General features: G+C 38.0%; 1 protein-coding gene across 1 annotated transcript in view; it reads right to left on the bottom strand.

Annotated features, from left to right (window-relative positions):
• The window catches only part of LRPPRC (leucine rich pentatricopeptide repeat containing), a 116197-nt gene that overhangs the window by 67598 nt on the left and 29889 nt on the right, over positions 1 to 18710 (bottom strand). Inside the window, exons 12-14 of the mRNA XM_003125183.6 lie at positions 16333 to 16451; positions 14148 to 14241; positions 10071 to 10137 (exon numbers count right to left, since the gene is read on the bottom strand). Coding sequence (XP_003125231.4) covers positions 10071 to 10137; positions 14148 to 14241; positions 16333 to 16451 — 280 coding nt within the window. The remainder of the gene's footprint in view (positions 1 to 10070; positions 10138 to 14147; positions 14242 to 16332; positions 16452 to 18710) is intronic.

The raw sequence follows: 18710 nt of genomic DNA, 5'->3' as shown, positions 1-18710 counted from the left end.
GGCACCTTTTTTTCTGATAACAAACTATTTACAAAGAGCAAATAAATGAATGCTTACAAGGATATCCACAAACCCTTTCTGGATTATTTCCTGTGCTTATACATGTCATCTTCACAACTGTTGAAACAAAGGTATGATACATGCTATCTTTTTTAAAGAGAGAAGAGTCCTATCCAAGAATGTCCAATGGTCAGTGGTGAAGGGCTTCAGCCTCTTCTGGATACTGAGGATTCAGATTAAAATGTCTACTTAAGTATTATTTAAGCTCATTCCTATTGTCAATGATCCAGTCAGTCAATCTTTGATTTTGGGTTTCTTTATGTACAAGCCCAAGTGAGTAGCAATGATGTTAAGCCCAGACATCAAAGATACATGTCTGAACTGAAGTTTCTCTAACTGGTGCAAGGACACTCTGGTTGATAGGGAGGTTCTATTTTATGTATCTGCCAACTCTCCTTAATCATCTCTCTTTTCCCCTTCCTCCCCACTTTTTAAAAATTTAAGTATCTGGGGTAGCTGCTGTGGTGTAGTGGGTTAAGAATCTGAGTGCAGTGGTTCTGGTTGTTGTAGAGGCATGGGTTTGATACCCCGTCCAGCACAGTGGGTTAAAAGGCATGGCATAGGTCACAGCCACAGCTTGGATTCAACTCCTAGCCTGGGAACTCTATATGCCATGAGTGCGGCCATAAAAAAAAAAAATTACAGTTGATTTGCAATGTTTTGTTAATTTCTACCATACAGCAAAGCAGTTCAGTTACACACATACGCATATCCATTCCCATATCTTCCCGTCACCTATTTTTACTTAAAAACATTCAAAAGGAACTACTGACACATACAACAACTTGGATGGATTTCAGGGGCAGCACGTGGAGTAAAAAAAAAAAAAAAAGGCCAATCTCAAAATATGATACCTCTATGAACCCATTTACATAAAACTATAAAAGTTGAGAACAAGTTAGTGGTTATCATGGGTTAGGGATGGTGGATGGGAGAGGGAAAGAAGATAAGAGATAGTAGGGGGCGGGGCTGTGGTGAAGGCACAGTTCTGCCTTCACTGCGGTGATGGGTACACAAATCTATACATGTGAACTAAATGTCAGAATTATACACACACACTGTACCTATGTAAAATTCCTTTTTTAAAATTTTTATTTATTTTTTTAGGGCCACACCTGAGGCATATGGAAGTTCGCAGGCTAGGGGTCCAATCGGAGCTGTAGTCACCGGCCTAAGGCGTCTTTGACCTACACCACGGCTCATAGCAATGCTGGATCCTTAATCCTCTGAGTGAGGCCAGGGGTTGAACCCATGTCCTCATGGATATTAGTTGGGTTCATTACCACTGAACCACAGTGGGAACACCAGAATTCCTGTTTTTGATAATGTACCAAGTTACGTAAGATCTTACCACTGGGGGAAAATGGGTAGTGAATATATAGGCCCTATGTGTCCTACCTTTGTAACTTCCTGTGACTCCATAATTATTTTAAAACAAAAAATAAAAACTTGACCCATGCCCCTCTAGAATCCTCTGACTTAGGTTAAAAGCATCCCTCCTACTAATGCACAGTAAGGAAAGTTTTAAAAAAGGATGAAATCTTATCTATAAGTGGGGGAAAAAATGTTTATGAAGCCTTGTGCTTAGTATTGTCTTTCTTTTGATTTGAGAAAAATTCTTTGGGCAATCAGTTAGCAGAAGACATGATAAGCTGACCTAAAAAGTCTATCTCTTGGCTGTAACAGAAAACAATCTCTCAATTAGTACAAGGAAGTTTTCACCTCATCCATCCACCATCTACAACAAGGTTCCCCTGACTTCTTGACATTTCCGTATGTAAAAAAAAAATTTTTGCCCAATAGTAAGTGAAAGAAGACTAAGCATTCAAAATATGAGGATAAAATGCTGTGCAGTGAAGGTAAGATATGGTAAAATTCTATATTGATTTTTAAAAATCAGGCATCCTTTTTGGTTAGGCTAGAATCAGCCTTAATTCCAAGGAACTTGAGCCCATAGACAGATGCCTACCACACCTAAGGAATTGGAGCCTGGAAGGTGGAAGTAGGGGTGGGGGAACGATAGAGAAATGAGTGTTGGAGGAAGTGAGAAGCCCATGCCTAAAAGCGCACAATATTGAGAGGCAAGATTTGTAGTGGTTTGTCAGCTTTTCTGTACCATGGACCCCTTTGGGAAATTGGTGAATTCTTCTCAATTACTGTTAATTTTGTCAGGTGTGATAATATTACAGTGGTTATGCTGTTTTATTTAAAACAAGTTCTGAGGTGTACACTGAAGTATTTATAGATAGAATGACAAGAGGTCTATGATTTTAAACAGTCCAGGAAAAAAGGGGGGAGTGGGGTGGGGAAAGAAGAGATGAAACAAAACTGCTAAAGCTGGTGGGGGGTTACTTGAGAGTTCTACTTTCATAAAAGACTGAAAACTCCCTAATAAATAAACACATACCATCCCCTGGTCTAAATTTTACATCTCTATTCCAACACTCGACATTAATAAACTGGGCTTTCTTTTTTAGAAAAGCTACTTTAATCATTTCTTTCATCAAACATCAACTTAATATAGAATAAAAAATATTCTTAAAATAGTAAATTGTGATCAAACCTGGCATGAAGTACCTAGGGAAGGCATAGAGGCAAATTTTAAAATTACACATATACCTAAAACAACTGAACATGACAAAAAGCCCTACCTTGAATGTGAAGCTTCAGACAGATGGCACAGATCTAGAAAAAACAACTAAGCAAACACACAAACCCTACACAGAATTTTTTAAAACTAAGCTCATGTGAACACTGAAAGTATTCTTGCTATTACCACTAATCCCAATTCAAAATTCAACTAACGCCTTTTGGTCCCCTTTGACTAAGTTTTGAGAGTTGTTTTGTTGATCATTCCTTTCCAGTTTTCCAGTGATCTACTCAATCTCTCAGAAATTCTCCTTCCTTAACCGGTCCTTAAAGGCAAACCTCTGTACTACGTTCCAAGAGCATTATAGTCTTTTATTTTTTAAACAATCCTGCATGTAGGTATTTAAATTCCTCATTTCACGGAAGAAGACTCAGGTGAAGTACAGAAGTTTCTTCACCAGAAGTTCCACAGGCACCTCAAAGGATCCCACAAATCGCTGATCACCTCTTCCTGCTGTCCTATTTCCCCACTTACCCCCACCCACAACCTTTTCTCCCCATTTCGAATATCCCCTATCAGTTTGTATTCATTGCGTCAATCTTTCAGTGGCTCAAAGCCATCATTCAAGGTCTAAACCTCCTAACTTAGAAAAACATCATTCATGAAGAGCCCCACGCTACCATACTGGCTTTATCTCTTGCCGTTATTTTGTGTTTATGCCACTCTTTGATCAGTCCCCAAATGCACTGTCCTCTCAGCCTCAATGCTCTCGCCTAGAATGCCCTTCCTTCCCCTGGGGAAATTCTTACTCATCCTTTAATGCTCAGCTCAGCACCTTTACACATCTTGTTCTGACCCACCCCTCTTGGCAGAAAGAGATGGTATCTTTTTATAATTAAAGTATAGTTGATGTACAATGTGGTATTAGTTTCACCTGTTACAGCAAAATGATTGAGATATATTTTTTTTCATATTCTTTTCATTATGATTTATTACACAATACTTAATACAGTTCTCTGTGCTATATAGTAGGAACTCACTGTTTATCTATTTTATATATAGTAGTTTGCATTTACTAATTGCAAACTCCTAATTTACCCCTCCCCCACCCCCTTTCTCCTTTGGTAACCGTAAGTTTGTTTTCCACACCTGTGAGTCTGTTTATATTTTATAAATAAGTTCACTCGTGTCATATTTTAGATACCACACATAAGTGATATATAATATCTCTCTTTCTGACTTACTTCACTTAGTATGATAATCTCTAGTGTATCCATATTGCTGCAAATGGCATTATTTCATTCTGTTTTTTCTTTTTTGTGTTTTAGGCCACACCCACAGCATATGGAAGTTCCCTGGATAGGGGTTGAATTGGAGCTGCAGCTGCCAGCCTACACCACAGCCACAGCAACACCAGATCCAAGTTGCTTCAATGGTACAGACTCCTACTTTTTTTAAGTTCAAACTGTCGCCACTGAGTCAGAAAATCCCTCCTTATATCACAGACCTCTTCAACTGTGGACTACAAAGACTTAACGCCTCCAAGCCAATCCTGAAACATTTTTCTTTTTCTTTTTTTTTCCTGTAGCCACACCTGCAGCATATGGAAGTTCCCAAGCCAGCGACTGGGCCCAAGTCACAGCTGCAGAGTCTGATTCTTTAACCTACTGCTATAGGCCAGGGGTCAAAGCTGCAGCCTCTGCATTGACCAGAGCCACTGCAGTCAGATTCTTAACACACCACACCACAGCAGAACTCCACATTTTTCTTTCTTTCTTTTTTTTTTTTTTTTTTGTCTTTTTAGGGCTGCACTCATGGCATGTGGAAGTTCCTAGGCTGGGGGTCCAGTGGGAGCTATAGCTACCGGCCTATACCACAGCACAGCAACACCAGGTCTGAGCCTCGTCTGCAACCTACAGCTCAGGGCAACGCCAGACCCTTAACCCACTGAGTGAAACCAGGGATTAAACCCATATCTTCATGGATGCTAGTCAGATTTGTTACCACTGAGCCACAACTGGAACACCCTACATTTTTCTTTTTGATATATTGTATTGTCTTTAGTGACATTTTGTCTGTTAGAAGTGACTCAGTATTTCTGGTGGTGAAGTTTTCAATAATATATAAAATGTACACTGCCTTCTTCCTGACTTCAATTTTGTTCAGCCAGTGCTATTGTTAAGAGGAAAGATAGTCTTGCTCATATTAAACATCTTGCTCTGGGTTTGACAGGAGAATTCACTAACTTCACCAGTCAGAAGTAAACGTCCTTTAAAAATACTTCTAAAATAGCTTTATTTAAAAAGAAAAAAAAGTTTAAAGGTAACGATTCCCTCATAATCTTGAATAATCTCACCCTAACTAAGCAGCAATGAACTGACTTTGCCTCTGTATGTTTTTTTTTATTATTTTTATTTTTTTTATCTTTTTTTTGTCTTTTCTAGGGCCACACCCACGGCATATGGAGGTTCCCAGGCTAGGGGTCTAATAGGAGCTTCAGCCGCCGGCCTAGACCACAGCCACAGCAACAGCAGATCCAAGCCACATCTGCCATCTACACCACAGCTCATGGCAACGCGGATCCTTAACCCACTGAGCAAGGCCAGGGATCGAACCCACAACCTCATGGTTCCTAGTTGGATTTGTTAACCACTGCGCCACATCGGGAACTCCTGCCTCTGTATGTTAACAGACTAATTATTAAATTGCGAAACTTTCGGAAGGCATTATACTTTGACTAGTTTTCAGTAATCATCTGCTGAGCTTACCAACTTACAGAAATATTAGCTTGACACTTTATTTGAAGAAAATATTAGCTTGACACTTTGAAGAAAATAGTGTTGGTCTTTCAAAAATATTGTGGAAAGCATTAAAAAATTAACCTGGGCCCAAAGAACACATGGGAGGAACGACTGCTTCTTGGACCATGGATTTAACACTATCAGGCAAGTAATACAAAAGGGAGATAACTATTTCAAAAATTGCATTCCAACATCCAAGATTCTCTTAGGATTAGCCAAAGTGACTATGACATCTCATTTAATGTTATATTTACATTTCTGATAACTATGACTAATTCTTTTTTGTGAGGAGTGACTTTGAGTGACTCTCTTAGATGCTCATCTTCACAGGAGCTGTAGGACTCTACCGGCAACACTAATCTGTTCCGTTTTCTGCTAGTCCCTCAGCCCGTTCTAAAGTTGCCGGACGAGTACAACAGGACCCTGAGAAGCATGTGATAGGTGACCGTTTCAAAAGCTGTACTGAATGTACTGACAAAGGGATTTTAAAATACATGCACTATTTGATTTAGTGTCGAATAAAAGAATAGAAAGCTATGTTAATGCCAAGATAATGGATTGTGACAACGTTTTGAATGTTTGGAGAGTAGGAGGAAAAGAAATTACCACTAGTCACAAATGCTTCAAATTATGCATATTTTTATGATTTATGCCAAATTACCACAACCTGAAATTTTCTGTATCTACATCAAGAAAACTTCATCAATATAATCTAGTTTTAGGACCCACAGATCTAAAATACTTCCCTGGAAAGGACTAATTCAAACTTATTTTTCTAGGGTAGACTCTCAGAGCAGAGACCCTGACAAAGAGAGAGCCCTGGAGGTCTGCAGACAGTGACAAGCACATGCGAGTGAGGAAACAATCTGAAGCTCAGGAAACTATGTGAGAACTTCGCAGAAGCTCCAAAAAAGACAATTCCCAGTACTCACACAGCGACTGGAACAGTGCACATTCCCAATAATCTCCAAATACATGAGATTTGGATTTGCAGATCGAGTACTCAGGAGGATGTTCCCTTCATACTAGGGCTCAACTAATTTAGTGAGAATAATCCTAGACTAAAAGCTGCTCTAGTCCCACCTCACAAAGCAGCAAAACAAGCACTAAGAGAACTGTACCAGGTAACTTAACTCAAGACCATTGAAGAACAAAGCTAAAAAATATTTAGAGGAATTTTTTTTTTTTAAATCCACATCCAGGGGTTCACACTGTGGTGCAGCGGGTTAAGGATCCAGTGTTGTCTCTGCTGTGGCTCAGGTCACTACCAAGGTGTGGAGTTTGATGGCCTGACACGGTAGGTTAAAAATCTGGTGTTGCTGCAGCTTTGGCGTAGGTGCCAGCTATACCTCAGATTTGATCCCTGGCTTGGAAACTTCCATTTGCTGCGGTTGTAGCCAAAAAAAGAGACTACATCCACTAGCACAAAAATCTACATCTGACATCCAATCAGAAATTACAAACAAGTACAAATGTTTGACGCATAATGAGAAAAAAATTAATAGATTTAGCAGGCAAAGGCATAAAAATGTCTACCACTGATATCTCCATATAGAGAAGAAGGAAGAAGCATGAGCATGTTAAGGAGATATGGAAGATATTTTTTAAAAAATCTGAATTTCTAGAAATGAAAAATACAATGTCTAAGATTCAAATACATCCTAGATGCATCTCTGCCTCAGCCAGGCCTCCAAACTGCACAAACTAGTCTTCTTTCTTCCGAATAAAAGACAATTCCCTTTACCTTATTTAAAATATTTTATTATCTGGAGTTCCTGCTGTGGTGCAGTGGGTTAAGAATCTGACTGCAGTGGCCTGGGTTGCTACAGAGGCATAGGTTCGTTCCGTGGCCCGGTGTAGTGGGTTAAAGGATTCGGTGTTGCCACAGCTGCAGCCATAAAGTTTGAAAAATAAATCAATTAAAAAATAAAATAGAAATAAATAAAATAAAATAGAATACAATCTATCCTAACCAATATCAACAATAAATACTTGCTGAAATAAAGGGAATGCTCAAAAACAAAGGCAAAAACACAGAATTCAGGACCTCAGTTATTAATTCAACATTGCTGATCAGGTGCCGAGTATTAACATCTACATGCTGAAGATAGAACAATAAACCAAATAAACAGGGAGCTTATGTTCTAATAATCAAAACAGGAGTTCCTATTGTGGCTCAGCGGTTAACAAACCCAACTAGGATCCATGGGGATTCAGGTTAGATCCCTGGCCTCACTCAGTGCGTTAAGGATCCAGCATTGCCCTGAGCTATAGTGTAGACTCAGTTCTGATCTGGCATTGCTGTGGCTGTGGTGTAGGCCCACAGCTACAGCTCCAATTGGCTCCCTAGCCTGGGAACCTCCGCATGGGGCGGGTGTGGCCCTAAAAAAAAACAAAAAAACAAAAAAAAACAGCTACCACAAAATCTGTCACAAAGTAAGAGCATAAAAAGATATGCATGCCTTTATTTAGGACCTTTTTTTTTCCAAATTGTATTTAACTTCCCAGCTGACAATAAACTAGAAACAGCAAATTATTTAAGTGTATGTAGGTTACTTAAGGTAAGTATACTGAAGGTTGTCAAGAGGGACAATAAAAGAATCTTCTAGCAAAGATGACACAAAAGTATAAAGTAGAAACAGAAAACACAGCAACCAGACACATTTACTGGAAGAGTAAGCATCTCTGCATACTTTAATCATTAAGCCACCAAAAGTTCAATGACTGATCTAGGAACATACAATTTGTTTTTTTTCATCATATTAGATCAATTATAGTCCAAGTACTTTGCTTACGATGTCTAGGATTTGTGAAAATACAGCAACTGCCATTCAAACTGACTAAAAAATATAACATCAGTAAAGCCAAAAAAGGAAATGCCTACAACCTGGAAATTTATAGGAAAAACTTGTTTTCAAGTTTTTTTTATGAAGGACAGTTACAGGAAAAGTCACTATATTTCACTTCATAATGCATTATAGATTCTTTTTAAAAATCTCACTCTACCAACATTCTATCTACTTGATTACATATTCCGTATTTTTCAAATTTTATTTTTAAAAGCACAGACCTTGGTTGTTGTTGTTTTTTTCTAACCTCACACAAAACAGAAAAGTATTTAAATGGATGGCAGTATATGAAAGGAGTGGATCTGCACTGGCTAAAGAAAGGGCAGCAGCAAGAATCCCACCCTATTTGTTCTATTTCTTCTTGCCCACAATGGAGGTTCTGGAGATGCTGACAGAAAACCCCAGTGCTCCCACCGATACTCTAAAAATTACTGGGATCGATATTAGAAGTCATGATCATTAGAAACACAGAAAGAAAGACAAAATAAGCAACTCTTACTTTTGCTCCCACCACTGTTAACAACTGATTCAACAACAATTACCAACTCCTCCTATAACCAGAGAGTGGAAGGTGCTGGCAAACAGGGTAGATAGACTGTCTCAAAGTAACACCTCAAATGTACCTTACTAATTTCAAAGATGAGGTTCCTTTGCAAGGGAGAGGCGTGAGGGCCACCATTGTAAGCAAATGATTAAAATCAACTTATGGCACCAATACTAGACACCTGACATTATACCCTTTTAGAAGGGCCAATCTATGAACTCTATTTGCTAAAAAATGTTCAATCTGAGTCTGGTCATGAGGAAAAAGTGAGATAAACACAAAATATGAGAGGGACATTCTACAGAGAAAGAGACCCAGAACCCACCACCACCACCCACCAAAAAAGTAGGGAATTGTTCTTGATTAAGAGAATAGAGACAGCCATCAAATATCATACATGAACTTAACTAAATCCTCAAAAAGGAAAATAGCTATAAAAGAAAATTTTAGAACAGCTGGGATGATCTTAACCCAGAGCCTATCAGATGATGTCATAGCACTGTTAATTTTTTAGGAATGATATTGGTATTGTGATTATACAGATGATGACCTTATTCTTAAAAGACACATACTGAAGGATCCAGCATCATGATATCTGCAATTTCAAGGAGTTCAGGGAAAAAATGAGAAAAAAGTATATACGCACGCGCGCGCGCGCACACACACACACACACATACACACACAAACACATCAGTAGAGAAAAAGGAAATGAGAGAGAGATAGCAAGGCAATATGGTAAAATATCAACAACTGGTGAATCTATATAAAGGGTATGTGGGTATTTACTATTTTTCAACTCGTCTTTATATGTTTATTTTTTAAAAATAACAAAATTGAAAGGAAAGGTCATTCACATTCCCCGAGCACACTGAGGAGAAGAGTAGTATTTCACTGAATAACGGTCTTGTAATTAAATGCTCAAAGTATAAATCAAATACACATGCAAAATTGTTTCTAACTCCAACCCACCATTTTCAAACAGTGATTCCTTTTCTGAAACAAGACTTTTACCAAATAAATATTTTTTTCTTGGAGTAGATGATATAAAAGGCATTTTAAACCAGTTCAACTACTTAGTTGGAAGAATAAAACAGATAAGGTTATTTCAGGTAACTAGTATTCTGGAAGATAAAAATATCTGTTTTTTGCCTCACATGGTAGGTGAAAAAGAAGAAAGCAGTCCAAATTCAGGCAAAGAACATATTAGATAAGGTGATCATCTTACCTTCTAAAGCCCAGAATGAGGCTGCCTCTCAATGATGTAAATGAAAGAGGCAATGTATTTGATTCCACTGCAAAACAAAATGATCATCATAAGACCCCAGACCAAAACCAAAAGCTTATATCATCAACTCATTTGGAAACACATTTATACCAATACCTTTCAAATTTCATTTTGGAAATACTTTAAAAAAATGGAAAAGTTTTCATACAAAGTTAATTAGCAGTTGCAACAAAATATATTGGCAATATAAGCTATCCTTTAAAAATATCTTGGAGTTCCCGCCGTGGCACAGTGGTTAACGAATCAAACTAGGAACCATGAGGTTGCGGATTCGATCCCTGGCCTTGCTCGGTGGGTTAAGGATCTGGCGATGCCGTGAGCTGTGGTGGAGGTTGCAGACGTGGCTTGGATCCCATGTTGCTGTGGCTCTGGCGTAGGCTGGTGGCTACAGCTCCGATTAGACCCCTGGCCTGGGAACCTCCATATGCTGCAGGAAGCGGCCCTAGAAAAGGCAAAAAGACAGAAATAAATAAATAAATAAACAAACAAATAAATAAATAAAAATATCTTCCTTTATTTATATATATCTATACAACTAATGACTCTATAAATATTATTTTATAAAAACAGCAATAACTAATGTACCAGCATACTCAAAGTCAGCCTGATACACATACCAAGGTGTACGTTAATGGACAACATGGCACTATGAAGGGAAGGTTTTTAACTACCCTTTAAAGACAGAAAATAGGGGAAAAGTTCTTTTCTGAGAGTGATGTTGGGTTCTATTGAACCATGCACTTTCTCATTCTATTTTCCACTATGATCCATGACCTGCTTTCATGTAAGAGTGGCAATAACTTCTTTACCTCTGTTATGTAGTTGATTTATACTGATCTTTCACTTTCTGATAATCGTTTGCTCTACTATTTATTCTGGCATTTAACAGGGTACAACCATGTATGTTTCAATGCTGACACTGTGTAAGCCTGACTGGCCTTAGTATTAACATGAATCACATAACCATTGCCTTTACCAGAAGGAGACAGAATCATGGTAGGCATCTCCCGAATTTTTTTTTCCCCTGTCACTCCTTTTTTTTTTTTTTTTTTTTTTTTTTTTTTGCTTTTTTGGGCCATACCCTCGGCATATGGAAATTCCCAGGCTAGCGGGTGAACTGGAGCTTCAGCTGTCAGCCACAGCCACAGCAACACCACATCCAAGCCACATCAGTGACCTACACCATAGCTCATGGCAACAAGGGGTCCCTAACCACTGAGTGAAGCCATAGATCGAACCCACGTCCTCATGGATACTAGTCGGATTGTTACCGCTGAGCCACAACAGAATCTCCAACTGTCACTATTCTTTAATTTTCAGTATGTATGTAAAGTGGCTACTGAATGAGCCAAGAGGGGTGGAATCAGATATGAACTTACAGTGTAGTCAAAGCCAGATCCGAGCTACGTCTGCGACCTACAGCACAGCTCATGGCAACACTGGATCCTTAATCCACTGAGCAAGGCCAGGAATCGAACCCACAACCTCATAGTTCCTAATCAGATTCGTTTCCACTGCACCACGATGGGAACTCCACTACAGAAATTTTAAAGTGAACACTCCCCAAGCTTTTTGGTAACCTTTAGTTTTGCTTGATCAAATTAACTTCCATGCCTCCACACTCAAATGGAAAAATGTTTCTTACTACTCACAAACTCAGTCAAGATGAACCATCTATCAAGTGTGGTGACTACAGCTAATAATACTATACATCCTATGAGAAAAGTCCTAAGAGAGTAGATCTTAGAAGTCCTCTCACAAGAAAAAGAATCTTCTGTTACCATGTATGGGACAGACAATAACTAGAGTTACTGCAGTGATCACTTGGTAATATACACAGAAATATAGAATCATTATGTTGTATACCTCAAGCTAATGTAATATTCTATGTCAATTATACTTCAATTAAAAAAAAAAAGACAAGCCATTTTATACTCTTCTCTACTACCTGCCATTCCTTGCAGTAACCGAGCAATTATAGAACCAACCGCTCTTCAAAGACCTATAATTCAAAGGGGGAGGGAGAGCACTGATGGGATTGGGCTGAAATCTTTATAGTCTTTAAGTTCATGGCATTTTTCTTTTGCACATTTAATAAACAATCTCCTAGAAACTTATTTCTAAACTATGCAAATTAGTATTTTACAGAATATTATCAAATTCTTATTCATTAAAAAGATGACCAGAAACATCTCAGCAAGCTGCAAGTCTGCTGACAAAAAGCATCTAGTTTCCTTAGCAACAAACAAGTCTGAAAAAAAAATCAAGAGGTTGACAATGCAGTGGAATGCATGGTATGATAAAAGGAAAAGCCACCTCTCAGGTATCCACCTTATGCACCCAGATTCCCCTGCTAATGCTTCTGTTTTCATCTTGTCAATATGGAAAATCCATACATTATACAGAGTGGAAGGCAAAATCAATACACTCAGACAGCAGCCAGCATTAATACCCAACCTTACAGTCAAATAACTACACTTCTAATGGTCACCATTTTTCAGGCTGAACACTTTGTGTATCCCTTTATAATACGATCAACTATTTTAAAGAACACAGATTCAGGTAATATATACCAGTGATCTGGTTTTTCCAAAGCTCCCATTTATACAATTTGAATATATGTTAATCAAAGCTTAACTTCTAATATTTTAGGGGACTAGGAGTCCACTGGTGGGAGCAGGTTAAGGATCTCTCGTTGTTGTGGCAGTGGCAGGTTCAATCCCTGGCCTTGAAACTTCTGAATGCTACAGTACTTCCAAAAAACAAACCAAAAAACACCCCCCTTAAACTAACATTTTAGGGGTGGAAACTGATGTTTGTTTTAAATGATACCTTTTTCACAAGATCTGAAATAGTGTCAAGTTAACGCCACTGATATGTTAAAAAATCAAAATTAAAAAATGTCCAACCAATGGAGTTCCTGCTGTAGCACAAAGGGACTGACAGCTTCTCTGGAGTGCTGGGACATAAATTAATCCCTGGCCTGGCAAAACGGATTAAAGATCCGGTGTTAGTAAGGATAACTTGATCCCCTTGCTATACAGTGGGAAAATTAAATAAATAAATAAATAAAGATCTGGTGTTGGAGTTCCCCTCATGGCTCAGCAGAAATGAATCTGACTAGTATCCTTGAGGTCGCAGTTTTGATCCCTGGCCTTGCTCAGTGGGTTAAGGAGCCGGCATTGCTGTGAGCTCTAGTGTAGGTCGTGGACAAGGCTCAGATCCTGTGTGGCTGAAGTGCAGGTCAGCAGCTACAGCTCCGATTTGACCCCTAGCCTGGAAAGCTCCATATGCTGAGGGGGCAGCCAAGAAGGAAAAACAGAGTTTAATTGATTAACACCCAAATACAGTCTAGTGAAAAAAAATGAGGCTACAGTTAGATGGAGCTCGGCTCTGGCTCAGTCACTAACTTTGGGCAAATCATTTAACCTCTCTACACCCTTCTTTATCCATCAATGGAGGAATTTTATTAACATGTGAAGAACACTGTAAAGCACTTAGCATTTACACATGTTTACTAAACATTTGCTGTGCTTTTATTAATGAGGACTGGGAGATGGCTTCATGTAACTTTGGGCTATAAAAGGCATTAGCTCAGAAAACACTTTCGAAACAAGGGGTCATGGTTTTCACAACTCCCACAAGGTGGACAGATAGGTAACACTATCCCATTTTATGAAACTGAAGCAAAGAACCACACAGAGATTTGTTTGTTTCAGGTCCCATAATTAGCAGCTTAATTATAAACAGGACCCAACTTTTCTGGGTCCCCAATCCAATCTAACATCACATTATTGCCAAGGTCCTATTAACTTTTAAAATTACTTACAAATTATCTGTAAGTTTAAAGCATATATTATCAATCTGACTTGAACAAAACATATAAAAACTTCCTTGCTTTCAAGGAAATTACTCTGAATTACCTGAGATAGGCAGTGAGGGCCTGAACTACTCTGCATACCCTTAACAGTAACTGAAATCAACCTGTCAGGTTTACCGCTAATGTTGTATACTTACAGAAGGATAAAATATAGTCTAAGTTCCCATTTACTGCTTCACTTCTCAATTCAGCTTGAGAAAATACAGTATTTTCATGTAGGCATCCATGTTCCTAGGGATAAAGCATATTTCAATGACAATATACCTTAGCTAAAAATATTCTTTTTTTTTTTTTTGTCTTTTCTAGGGCCACTTCCTGTGGCATATGGGGGTTCCCGGACTAGGGGTCAAATCGGAGCTGTAGCCACCGGCCTACACCAGAGCCACAGCAACGCGGGATCTGAGCTGCGTCTGTGACCTACACCACAGCTCACGGCAACGTCGGATGCTTAACCCACTGAGCAAGGCCAGGGATTGAACCCGCAACCTCATGGTTCCTAGTCGGATTCATTAACCACTGCGCCACGATGGGAACTCCTACCTTAGCTAAAAATATTCTGATATGCCAACCAAATTTCTTGTTTTCTCATTGCCTATATCACCATATTGTGATAATTCTTCATTTAAAGAGGTCATACACATAAACTGAATAACTGGACTTTAGCAAAAGCTATGAGATGGCATTCTGACATCCCAAATTAAATGCTTATCTTCAGATTAATATAATCTGTTACACTTAGAGTTCCTTCCTTCTAGGAAGAGTTCACTGAGACACTACAACAATTCTCTCACAAAATAAAAATGGAACTCATTGATCTAAAGTATTTTGGGGCATACAAAGATAAAGATCAAATTTATTTTTATTTAACTCTAAATGGTTAATTACTTGTCCCAATATCACTCTTTAATAATTTTTAAGTATGAGCCAAATTTTAACCAAATATTTACTGAACCACTTTATAATAATAGCACAATACTGAAAAACTAGTCAATAACAAAAATAAATAAATTATGGTATATCCATACAATGAAACAGCATGCAAGCATAAAAAATAATTTGTGGGAGTTCCCGTCGTGGCACAGTGGTTAACGAATCCGACTAGGAACCATGAGGTTGCGGGTTCGGTCCCTGCCCTTGCTCAGTGGGTTAACGATCCAGCGTTGCCGTGAGCTGTGGTGTAGGTTGCAGATGTGGCTCGGATCCCACGTTGCTGTGGCTCTGGTGTAGGCCGGTGGCTACAGCTCCGATTCGACCCCTAGCCTGGGAACCTCCATATGCCACGGGAGCGGCTCAAGAAATAGCAACAACAACAACAACAACAAAATCTCAAAAAAAAAAAATAATAATAATAATTTGTGGAATTAACTTACTATAATGTAAAGATGACACGTGAAAAAAACAGGTTTGGGAGAAATGAAAACATGCAGGAAAATAACTTTTTAATTCATGTTTTAACAATAAAATATGTATATGTATAGCGGTCTCAAAAACTGTTAAGTACTCAGGGTAAAAAGGGAAAGGGAAAGACACTCAAGATATAAACTCTACCTTTAAAAGGGCAGTAATTATTTAACTATTTGAAAGAAGGAAAACACTCTAACAATAATAGAAAAATAAAGGCATTATGTGAAAACCACATAGGAAACAGGTCTTCTGAACAAAATATTTCTAAGTAAAATATGTGGTACTCTGCCATGTTGTTCCTAATTGTACAGTGTTTTATTTTGAAAATGAAAAATGCAACCTTTGCTGATTCAATGCACTGTACAAATCAATTTTTCATATGCTCCTTCATTAATGCCACACCTATTCTGGACAGGAAGTATCTCTCAGGAAAACAATGTTTAGGGGTCAAATAAGGCTTATTAAAAAAAAAAACAGTAAATATACAAATGAGTGTATTATGAAAATTCATATAGAAAGAAAAAGTAATATTCAAAACATGAAAGTTGAAGCTGCACCGGAGAATAGGATTAAAGACTGAAATTGTTCTATTTAAATTTTTTCTTGAGTTCTCTTGTGGCTCGGCAGGTTATGGATCTGATGCTGCTACTGCTGTGACTCGGATCGCTATAGTGGGTTTGATCCCTGGCCTGGGAACTTCCACATGCTGGGGGTACAGCCAAAAACAAAACAAAACAAAATTTTGTCTGATATCAGCATATTGTCTTTTTAACATACAAGAAAAATGCTACTTTAGCTTTTGAAGTGTTTTAAGTTTATTTAATGACTTTTTTTTTTTTTTTTTTTTGGTTACCACAAAACGCTAGGGAGGAAAGATGTTCTCTTCGGTTATGAAATTAAGACTATACTTGCACTCACCTGCAGAACAGCACGAACTGACTTTATACTATCAAAGCATGGAAACACATAATTTATGTATGTCTCCTGATCAGGAGTTACTCCTAATTCATGCATTCCTTTGAGGATTTCAACTATACCTGTAAAATCAAATTTAGAAAAGCAAAGATGAAGACCTTGGAATAAATTAACAAAAGATCAAAAGGTTCAATTCATTTACTTTCTGAATGAAAGCAGGAAAAATACTCAGCATTTTGTTTGCCTAAAAAAGAATGAACAACAGAGCTAGGAAATAAGATGATTAATGAAAAAATTACATTGCTTCTTTCTTCATTTCTCCCTATTAATTCAACAGGGAGTGCCAATAAAATATCCTAGGAATTATAACTGTAAGAAAACTGAAAACAATTAAGCAAGATGCTTAATAATTTCTCTGGTGCCTCAACTGAACAGAGATCATAAAACATCATTGCTATCACAGAGCAAAGACAGACCTACAAACTTGACAAGAATAAATACTGCAGAGAAAAGAAATTAGAAGAGATCTGTCAAAGACAAGAGTTTTTAAGCACAGCACTCAGGTAAAAATTCCCTATTTGTGACTAACTTGTGGTTTCATAACACAAGAATAAAAAAAATGAATAAAAACAAGTGATTTCTCATTATATGGAAAACGATAAAAGACTAGTAAGTTGTTTTCTTTCTCTTTTCCCATTCACAAAAATATCTTTTATTAACTTCTTAAAAGGATATTTCATGTGTTCTTTCTAAAGCTATAGTTAACTTCAAATGGTACAAACTGATTTATTTGCATCAGGCCAATTCTAGAATATTGTCAAAACTAGTTAAGTGTTACCTACTTTGACAGAGAAAGCAGTTTAATAAAACAAAGGACTCATTTTCCTCTTTAAAATTTACTCCTTTAGCTTCCTCACTTTCACATTGTGAAAACTTCCTTTAAATGTCCCTGTTTTTGCCTTATATCATCTACAGAAAAATTACATGGCTATAAATGTGTTATGTAATACGCTCTAGTACAAAAACTTGATTGTAAATTCTGAGTGTAAAACTACATAGGCAAATTTGACTAATTATGAATATCTGCACATTTTAGATAAAATTCAGATGATAGATCAAACTATTTTAAATTTGAACAGTTCATTATATTTAAAATTGCCTAATATCTTCAAAATTTTAGATATTTAAATACATTTCTCAAGATGTAAAAATAAGAGAAAAAAAATCCCAAAAGACAAAGCATGTGTTTACACATAAATTTAAGAGAACATACATGTAGAATTGGTCCAAACAACAATAATCCTACACAATCCTAACAATAATCATAAGCAAAATTTAAAACTATTCCTCTAATAATCCCCTGGGAATTAGTACTAATAACCCTTAAAACCATCATAAAATGGCAAATCACACTGTGCTGGTCTTCATATGCAAATATTACCAAGCTCTTGACAGGGGGACAGAGCTAGCTGCTTTTCAATTACTAGTCACATACAGATCTAACTTCCTCCATAGCCCCCCTAACCAGTAATGACTGTTCTCACAACCATGGTTTAAAGCAAACAGCTAAGTTTCTGCTAAGACACTCTAGCAAAGTGGCAAAACAAAAACAAGCTTTGGAGTTTAAAAGAGACCTAGCTTTCAACCCTGATTCTAACACTTAATGGCAAGTGTAAATTTGAGCAAATAACTTTCCTTTTCTGAGCCATAATTTCTTAGCTTACACACTAGAAATGGCAATATGCACAATATCCACAAAGGAACTGTGTCTTTGACACTTTGGGTTGTTTTTGGTTTTTTTTGCTTTTGGCCACCCTGTGGCATATGGGGTTCCCAGGCCAGGGATCAGAGCCGAGCTACAGTTGTAACCTACTGTGCAGCTATGGCAAAGCCAGATCCTTTAACCCACTGTGCCAGGCCAGGGATTGAACCTGTGTCCTAGTGCTCCAGCAGGAACCTGCTCCCATTGCGCCACAGAAGGAACTACACCTTTGATACTTTAACACGTAACGTTTGGCTTGATCCTTCTACTCAACATCCATGGATTAACCAAGGCAATGTATGTCAAGGCACTCAATGACTAGAAGTTTTCTGACCCATAAGAATCCATGACAATTAGGGAGTTCCCGTCGTGGCACAGTGGAAATAAATCCGACCAGGAACCATGAGGTTGCAGGTTTGATCCCTGGCCTTGCTCAGTGGGTTAAGAATCCGGTGTTGCCATGAGCTGTGGTGTAGGTCGTAGACGTGGCTCGGATCTGGCATTGCTATGGCTGTGGCGTAGGCTGGCGGCTATAGCTCTGACTAAACCCCTAGCTTGGGAACCTTTGTATGTCACAGGTATGGCCCTAAAAGGACAAAAAGACAAAAAGACAAAAAAA

The sequence above is a fragment of the Sus scrofa genome, chromosome 3, assembly GCF_000003025.6.
Source record: "Sus scrofa isolate TJ Tabasco breed Duroc chromosome 3, Sscrofa11.1, whole genome shotgun sequence".
Taxonomy (NCBI): Eukaryota; Metazoa; Chordata; class Mammalia; order Artiodactyla; family Suidae; genus Sus; species Sus scrofa.
This window is presented reverse-complemented; position numbering and strand designations above follow the sequence as displayed.